We start from the raw sequence: 9,603 nt of genomic DNA, 5'->3' as shown, positions 1-9,603 counted from the left end.
GTTACTCTCAACGGGGATCCTGACTTACTTCGCGCGCAAGCGTCACTCAATACGATGGAGAAGCTGAGTGAGAATGCAGAAGAGGTCATATTGTTGGAGTTGCAAGCATTATTTGAGAGTGAGGAGGAACAGCCGACGAGAAAGGCTGTCCGCCTAGGAATTCATAAAATCTTAAAGGAGTTCCAGAATGTGTTCAACATGCCAAGTGGGTTACCTCCTAAGCGGTCTCGCGAGCATGCCATCACGCTACAGGCAGGGACGTCACCCATAAATATCAGGCCATACCGCTACTCTCACTACCCAAAAAATGAGATTGAGAAGCTTGTACAGGAGATGCTACAAGCTGGGATCATCAAGCCAAGCATCAGTCCGTTCTCCAGCCTTGTACTCCTTGCCAAGAAGAAAGACGGAGGGTTCAGGTTCTGTGTAGACTACCGGGCAGTGAACAAGAGCACCATACCGGATCGATACCCTATTCCGGTGATCGAGGAGCTTCTTGATGTGTTAGCAAGAGCTTCAGTGTTCTCCAAACTGGATTTAAAGTCAGGTTATCACCAAATTCGAGTGAAGGACAGTGATGTGGGAAAGACTGCATTCAAGATGCATGAAAGGCACTATGAGTTTCTGGTGATGCCTTTCGGTCTCACCAACGCCCCCGCAACGTTTCAGTCGGTAATGAATGATATATTCAAACCTTACCTGCAAAAATTTGTCCTTGTCTTCTTTGACGACATCCTCGTCTACAGTCGGAGTGATAAGGAGTATCAAGAACACTTGAGAATCGTGTTGCAAGTTCTCAAAGATCAGGGGTTTTACGCCAACGAGAATAAATGCGCCTTTGCTCAACCCAAGGTGGCTTATCTAGGACACGTGATCTCCAAGAGGGGTGTAGAAGCTGACCCTGAAAAGATCAAAGCCATGAAGCAGTGGCCACAGCCGAAGAATATTACGGCATTGAGAGGGTTCTTGGGGCTCACAGGCTATTACCGCCGGTTTGTGGAGGCTTATGGGAAGATTGTGAGGCCTCTGACGGAGTTACTGAAGAAAGATGGGTTCAAATGGACTGAGGAAGCGACTCAAGCGTTTGAGATCTTGAAAAGGGCAATGAGTAGTCTGCTTGTGCTGGTGCTTCCTGATTTCTCCAAACCATTTACGGTCGAGACTGATGCATCAGGGACATGCATTGGAGCAGTTCTGTCTCAAGGAGATAGGCCAATAGCCTTCATAAGCAAAGGGTTTTCTAGCAAGGGAAGAGTAAAATCAGTCTATGAAAGGGAGTTGTTGGCCATAGTCTTTGCAGTGACTAAATGGAGACACTACCTTACTGGGCATCAATTCACAATAAGGACTGACCAGAAGAGCTTGCGATATCTATTGGAGCATAGAGCAGTGTCGGTTGAACAGCAAAAGTGGGCGTCGAAGCTTCTCGGGTTGAACTACACTATTGAGTACAGACCGGGAAGAGAGAACAGAGTAGCTGATGATTTATCTCGTCGAACTGAAGTGAAAGAAGAGCCACAACAGCTCTTGGAGTTTCAGTTGACAGCTCCTCTGTCAATAGATATGGATGAGCTAGCTCTGCAGGCGGAGAAAGATGAGACATTACAAAGGATAATACGAGGAGTATTGGTTGGTGATAAGGAATTTGAGAGTTACACAGTGGAAAAGGGGTCTTGTTCAAAGAAAGAAGATTAGTGATTCCAGCGAAATCTGTTTTTATTTCGGCCTTGTTGAATCAGTTTCATGCCAGCGCCATTGGAGGGCACGAAGGGGTGCTGAAAACCTTCAAGAGAATGGCACGAGAAGTTTATTGGTCGAGAATGAGAAGCGGCATCACTGAGTTCATCAAGGCTTGTGAGATTTGCCAGAAGAACAAGTACTCTACGCTTTCACCAGCTGGGCTGTTGTCGCCATTGCCTATTCCTACTCAAGTGTGGGCTGATATCAGCCTCGACTTTGTGGAAGGATTACCTCTATCGAAGGGCTTTGATGTGATACTGGTGGTGGTGGACAGATTAACTAAGTATGCTCATTTCTTGCCTTTGAAGCACCCTTTCACAGCAAAGACAGTGGCTGAAGTCTTTGTGAAGGAGATCATCAAACTTCATGGATTTCCAGAGACGATGGTATCGGATCGTGACAAAGTCTTTTTGAGTCATTTCTGGTCTGCTTTGTTCAAGAGCCAAGGTACTGCCCTGCACAAGAGTACTGCCTATCACTCTCAGTCTGATGGCCAGACTGAAGTGGTAAATCGATGTGTTGAAGCTTACTTAAGGTGTTTTGCTGGAAGAAAGCCTTCATCCTCAAGTCAGTGGTTACCGTGGGCAGAGTATTGGTACAACACGTCCCACCATTCGTCGGCCAACACCACCCCTTTTAAGCCGTTGTATGGGAGAGACCCACCGAAGCTGTTGAGGTTTGGAGACATTCCAACGAGCAACGCAGACGTAGAGTTGTTAATTCAGAACTGTGATGCTCTTTTGCAGGAGTTGAGAGATAATTTAGCAATAGCTCAAGGGCGCATGCATGATTCTGCTAACAAGAAGCGACGTGATGTGGAATTCAGTGTTGGAGAGTGGGTGTATTTGAAGCTGAGGCCGTACCGCCAAGTGTCGGTGGCAATGAGGCGTGCAGAGAAGTTAGCTCCACGCTTCTTTGGTCCTTATCTGATTGTGGAGCGAGTAGGGAAGGTAGCATACAAACTGGCCTTACCTCCTACAAGTCAGATTCATCCTGTGTTCCATGTTTCTCAACTGAAGAAAGCAGTAGCGCCACTCACCAAGGTACAGGAGCTCCCTTTAGTCCTTTCGTCGTCGTTGGAATGGAATGCAGAACCAGAAGAGTTGATAGATATTAGAAAGTCGAGCACTGATAAGCAAGTGGAGGTGTTGGTTAAGTGGAAGGATTTTCCTGATTTTGAATGTTCATGGGAGCCGGTGAAGAGATTGGCAAAGCAGTTTCCTTTTTTTCCGCTTGAGGACAAGCTGAGTATCCTTCGGGGGAGATATTGATAAGCTAGCAGTCCCTTTGGCTTACACACAGAGAATGCTCAGGTCAAGGAGAGTTAGACAAAGTGACTAAAGGAAGAAAATGGAATGTTGAAGAAAAGCCTTCTTGTGAGAGGGAGAATTCATTTATATTTTGAGTATAATGCTATGTCGTTTCATTAGTTATTAATACTATGTCGTTTGGAGGTTGTAGTTAACGGGAATTCATTCCCTAAGTTTTATCAAAGAATTAAGCAACAAATCTTATCTCTTATCCCCTTCTCTCTCTCCCTTTCCTTTCTTCTCGATCCTTCTCACCCTTTCTTGGTTACGAGAGCAGATCCACCTTGGATCTTATCAGATTGATAAACAGTTCCGTTTTGGGTGAACTATTACACATCAAAAATTGCCTATGCTAAAGGGACAATCTCCATAGGGAAACTAAAATCGAAAGATAGAATTGATAAATAGTTCCGTTTTTATATGTTTTGACATTATTCGCTGATCCCAGAGATTTCTTCTTTTTCCTTTTATGAAAGATGCACATTCCACAGTATCTCGCGATCCATTTGCTGTTGCATGCCGGTCTTCTTTTTTTGAACATTTGCATGCCGGTTTTTACGAAATACAAAATAGAATACAAGTCTTGAATCGAACCCAAACAAAACAATGGCTCGTGATTTCCTTTTGAAAAACAACAGTTTCAGTTACTCTGTTTGTAACAACACAACAAACTACAAGAGCAACATGTCATCAACTTAACAGAGGCTTATTGGGTATTTAACACAGTATAGTCTCGTGAGTAGTGACCATATGTCTTTGTCTCTGGACAGCAAATGAGGAGTTTCTGCGTTTCTGTTGATTGAAGAAAAGAAGAAAAAGCCATTAATTAGAGGAACTAATATTAGAATGCTGATGACAACACTTTTTACACGTTGAAAGTTGGAAACCTTCTTCTCCGAGAAAGCCTATTAATAAAATAAACAGAACCGTACAATGATTTATTTAATAATGGGGAAAAAAGTCACCGACAGTGTTTGCTTTTTCTTCTTTTCAAGATCTCACTGATTCTTAATCTTAACAGGCCTTTTTATATTATGTTTCATTTTTTTTTTGTTTTGTTTAAATCCTTTTTACTTTTGTAGAGAAGCTATTTTACTTTTTATATTTTTGTTTTGTTTAAATCCTTTTTACACACAACAAGATTGTAGAGAAGCTATTTTAAGAACAAAAGTATTAAAAAATGATTGCCATGTTTTACTTTTACTCAACTGTACATAATTTTGGTCTATAAAAAGTAATAACCATTTCATAGCACTACCAAAAGACTGTTGACATTTTAAGATAATCACAAAAATATTGTAAACTGTTTTTTTGATATTTTAAATATGCAAATATTAAAATTGAAATATTATTATAAATACAAATATATAAATATAGCTTATATTTTCTAATACTATAAGAACTTTAAACAAAAATATTATGTATAATGGTCAAGTTTGTTGTATTTAATTTTCAAACACATCTGAATCATTTTAAGCGTTGAACATTAGTTGTAGTGATTCTTGAAACCAACCCCAATAAAGAAGTCCCTCTGTGAGTCTTGCCTTTACCGTGGTGTTCTATATTGTATGTGATTTTATAGTATATGCGAGAAAATAGAACAAGAATTCGTTTTTTTTTACCATCAACCGGCTGATATTAAAGACAAAATCAAAAACAATTTAAGTCTAATATTAATAATCATTAACTTTTGAAAAGAATTGATTATTTTATAAATTAATCTTAACAAATGATCTCATGGGTTACTCGATTGAAAATTAAATGTAATAAACCAAAAAAAAAAAGAGAGAGATTAAAGTCGATTGTGTGGTCATGATAATCTGTTTTCATTCTGTACAGATCTGATTAAATAGTACTAGTACTGTAGTAGTAGTAAAGAATGAAAAGAGCATTTCACCGCAAAAGGCCCCTCAAACAAAGTGCGAGAAAATTCGTTTCTTAATTTTTGCTCCTAACTGTTTTTTTTTTTTTTTTTTTTTTTTTTCCCCTCAAACAAAGTGCGAGAAAATTCGTTTCTTAATTTTTGCTCCTAACTGTTTTTTTTTTTTTTTTTTTTCTTCTTTTCCGAACCGAACAATCGAGTCTGACTGTTCAACTGGTTAATTGGATCTCTTAATATATGCGCATTCGCATTTCGTTTATTCTTCTGAATGATACAAACAGACATTCTTCTTAACTAACCTCTAGTTCGTGTTGTTTTTCTGATTCTTTGAAAAAGAAATCATCTTTGATCTGAGCAGAGATTTTCCGATTGCATTCGTCTCTAGAAAAGTGGGTAACTTTTTGTTTCCCGTCTGGCCTTGGGGAGATTCGGAATCGGAACAAAAAAAACTGGCGAGACTACAAGGGATCGTGAAATATCTGAAGCTAATAGGAGGCAGAAGAGGCAATATGGGGAACAACGGCCCAATGATACCAATTCTGGGCTTCCTTACATGTGCCGCCTTTATCTATCTCTCCTTAGGAGATTTGTGGTTCCGTTTCAGAGGAGGGGAGCCCGAGCTAGGGTTCGTGAGTCGGAACGGCACGCAGTTCGTGTTGGATGGCAAGCCTCTGTATGTGAATGGGTGGAACTCCTACTGGTTCATGGACCACGCCGTCAATGATCATAGCAGGCACCGTGTGGGTGCAATGCTCGAAGCTGGATCCAAAATGGGCCTCACTGTGTGTCGAACCTGGGCTTTCAATGATGGAGGCTACAACGCTCTCCAGATCTCTCCTGGCCGATTCGACGAACGCGTCTTCAAGGTTGGAAGCTTCTTTAAGGATCTTGTTTTTTAGATTGTTCCACAGTTTTCTTTTATTTAAGCAGAGATTAGTCATGGTTGAGCTTATTTTTTAATCACAATGCCAGCAGCTAGCTAAGATGAAAATTAACAGAAAACAGGGCAATGCAGCATCCATTTATATCTCTCTCTCTCAGTAGCTCGAAAGAATCTGCACTTGCTTACTTCTGTCTGCATTTTGCCTTGGATCATGTGGTTAGGCCTTGGATCATGTAATCGCAGAGGCAAAAACACATGGTGTTAGGTTGCTTCTTAGCTTAGTCAATAACCTCCAAGCCTACGGAGGCAAGACTCAGTACGTCAACTGGGCATGGCAAGAAGGTGTTGGCCTCAGCTCCTCCAACGATTCTTTCTTCTTTGACCCATCTATCCGCAGATACTTCAAGAATTATCTCACTGTATGTCTCTTTCTAGCCTAGAGACTGAGCCATGGAGTTGTTAGTGGTGTTGAAACCCTCATTTTGGCAGGTGCTGCTGACCCGCAAAAACTCGATAACAGGGATAGAGTACAGAAACGACCCTACAATATTTGCGTGGGAGTTGATAAACGAGCCTCGCTGCTTCACTGATATCTCTGGGGATACTCTCCAAGTGAGTTCTCTCTTGATGTCCAATAGCATTGATGATTAATTAGTGTTTATGTTAACAAGTTAGTCTTTCTTTGTGTGTGTGTGGCATTCTTTCTAAAAGGACTGGATTAACGAAATGACAGCATTCATTAAATCGATTGACAAGAAGCATCTTCTTACCGTCGGCTTGGAAGGTTTCTACGGTCCCAAGAGCCCAAAACGGCTGACGGTGAACCCAGAAAGATGGGCCTCTGAGCTTGGGTCAGATTTTGTTAGAAACTCTGAGTCCCCAAACATTGATTTTGCATCGGTTCATATCTACCCTGACCACTGGTAAGCTGCCTCACTCTCTCTCTCTCTCTCTCTCTCTCTCTATGTTTTTTTTTGATTGGTGTGTGCGTGGAAGTCTTCAAACAAACAAAGTTCTGATACACTGGGTGCAGGTTTCACGATCAGGGGTTTGAAGACAAAGTAAAGTTTGTGGTGAAATGGATGCTATCTCACATTGAAGACGGGGACAAGGAACTGAAGAAGCCTGTTCTCTTCACCGAGTTCGGGCTATCGAATCTGAACAAAGACTATGAGCCATCGCAGCGTGATCGGTTCTACAGAACAATCTTTGATGTTGTCTACAAATCAGCCAAGCGCAAGAGGTCAGGGGCAGGAACACTGGTGTGGCAGTTTTTGATACAAGGCATGGAAGGTTTCAACGATGACTTTGGGATTGTCCCCTGGGAGAAAGATTCGATACAGAGACTAATGACTGAGCAATCTTGCATATTGGCTCGGGTCACAGGACGCCATCTTCAGGACGAGAAATGGAGAGAAATATGTTCGCACAGACCATGAGAATGAGAAATACAGTTTTTGTTTTCGTCTTGTCTTGTAATCGGCCATATATGCAAAGGGATTCAAATCATATATATACTATAAGTAGTGAATTTAGTGGACCTTTCTATTGTCTGAGCTTACCTTTTATGATCTGTAATACACTTTCAGAACATGCAAAGCCATAAGAGGATTCTGATCAGACTTCAAATGCAGTTATCAAAAACATAAAATTTCAATATTTGACCAAATATCAAAACATAAATCAAACTGAGTTTTTGAGTTCTCATGTAATACAATACATTTTTAGTTTAGGTACTTGCTGGGATCTTTAATAAGTATCACAAGTAGTTTTGGCAAACAAAAAATCTGGAACTGGAGCGAAATTTTAACTAAACTAAATCAGAACCAAGTCGAAAACTGATTTGAATATATAAAAATATTAATTATATATATATATATATATATTATACAATAAAGTAGGGTATGCTCTCTCTTTGTTGCGCCACGTCAGCACGGAGGGAGGGGCATTCGCCGTGGCATCTTCTGAAGCTTTGAATCGCTCTCCCATCGAGTTTGACGAAACATTATTACAAGGCTGGGCTATTTATTTCCTATCTTCTTCATTTAGAATTTTGTGCTAATCCGGTTTTGAATATTGGGCCTTATTTGTAGATTGACTCTGGTCCAATCTGGTGGTGTCTTCCCCAAAACGTGTGAGACTAAAGATTGACACAGGCGCCGCCGATAAGCAGCAGCTGGTAACCCTTCCGTCAAAGAAGATCAGTGTTTAACGGGGTATTCTTTACTTTGATCACAAGCTATTTGAATTCGTCATTGTTTTTTTGTCGATTGGTGTGCTTCTACGAGGCACCGTTACGTCTGTTGACTCGATTCATGCATCGTTATTAACAATCATGATCTCTCATTCAATGAATTATCTCATTCATTCAACTCTGTTAATCCGCTACTATAAATTATCGCCATAATCCGCTACTAGCCTACTATCTCATTCATTGATGGTCTTAGTAAAAAAAATGATTGCCATGATGAATTATCAGTTTGTCTTTCAAAAAAAGCAAAATTCATCAGTTCATTTGATTTGTTCAGTTTCGTTTAAAATCTCTCAGCGATTAGAATGGCAAAATCCAGTCTGCTACTCGGTGATTTGAATGTCGGCCGTCAGCTCTACCGTTGAAGTGCGTATCCTGAAATTTGGGAGGCTCGCAACGCTAGGAAAGCTGGCGAGACCATGTGCGCCGATATGCTCCTCTTCAACGCAAAGGTAAAAGCTTCAACGATTCAACTGCCTTCGTCAAGATAACATAACCGTTGAATCCGATACCTCAAGAAATTTTCCTATAAAATATGAAGATGTTCCATATCTTTTGAAGTATAAAGTTTATCTTTGTAAGCCCACTCTTGAGTATGATCGATTGCTCATCTACATTGTTAACCACCTTTCTGAGAATTTATTTGCGGAACTAGAGACATGATTTGGGATATATATTACGACATGTTGATGTTTAAGGTTTTCTTTAACAAAGAATCTATTCCACTTACACGTTACACTCAACCCAAACCACATATATATAACATTGCTTACGTACATTGTAGATTATATATAAGAGCAATTTCAAATAAAACCAAAATATATACTAATTAGAAAGTTCACTATTTTGTTTTGTAATAAAATATTATCAAAAAATTTAAAGTATACAACATATAAATAGAGTCAACGTACAAAAATCAAATAAAACTAATACAAAATAAAAACTATTACAGTAAAAACAAAAAGATTACTAATTGTATTCTGAAATTTAATCTAATATCATTTATTCCAAAAAAAAACAATAAGTAGATGCAGAATAACTTTTCTAACCTGAACCATCAGCTGCCATGAAACGTCTAAGACTTTCAGTTATGTTTTCAGCGTCTGACGGCATTCCAACGTTTCCTCTAAAAACAAACTAATAACATTAAGTTAATTGCAACTAACAATGAACTAAATTATAGTGTGGTTATTTAACCCAAAGGGAAAAAAAAATGAGACAAGTAAATTCTTTCACAACTTTTACCCGCATTGCAACGAAGTAATTCCAATAACAGAAAGAGCTAAGTAGTACAGATAAATAACAAGTAGCATGTGGACTTAAAAATATGAATACACTTTTAGAAATTTACACCCAATAATGAGATTATGACTCTTTTCACCATGTTTAGAGTGGGAATTGAGTGTTTTGAATTGTTCTTATTATACTCTGTCTCAACATAAATATTATATAAAACACATACGACCCTACATTAACGACACATACGTACTTTTAAATTTTAATATTTAATCAGTAAATAACCAACAATAGCAAAGAC

At 39.4% G+C, this 9,603-nt stretch overlaps 1 protein-coding gene across 1 annotated transcript; it reads left to right on the top strand.

The window, feature by feature from the left end:
- Positions 1–5,085: 5,085 nt before the first annotated feature.
- On the top strand, positions 5,086–7,417 carry LOC106301898 (mannan endo-1,4-beta-mannosidase 2). The gene is made up of 5 exons (XM_013738383.1): positions 5,086–5,798; positions 6,037–6,234; positions 6,305–6,427; positions 6,527–6,738; positions 6,849–7,417. The coding sequence occupies exons 1-5, from the start codon at positions 5,442–5,444 to the stop codon at positions 7,252–7,254; spliced, it is 1,296 nt and encodes a 431-aa protein (XP_013593837.1). The 5' UTR covers positions 5,086–5,441; the 3' UTR covers positions 7,255–7,417.
- The last annotated feature ends 2,186 nt before the right edge of the window (positions 7,418–9,603 follow it).

This window comes from Brassica oleracea, chromosome C7 (genome assembly GCF_000695525.1).
Source record: "Brassica oleracea var. oleracea cultivar TO1000 chromosome C7, BOL, whole genome shotgun sequence".
Classification (NCBI taxonomy): Eukaryota; Viridiplantae; Streptophyta; class Magnoliopsida; order Brassicales; family Brassicaceae; genus Brassica; species Brassica oleracea.
This window is presented reverse-complemented; position numbering and strand designations above follow the sequence as displayed.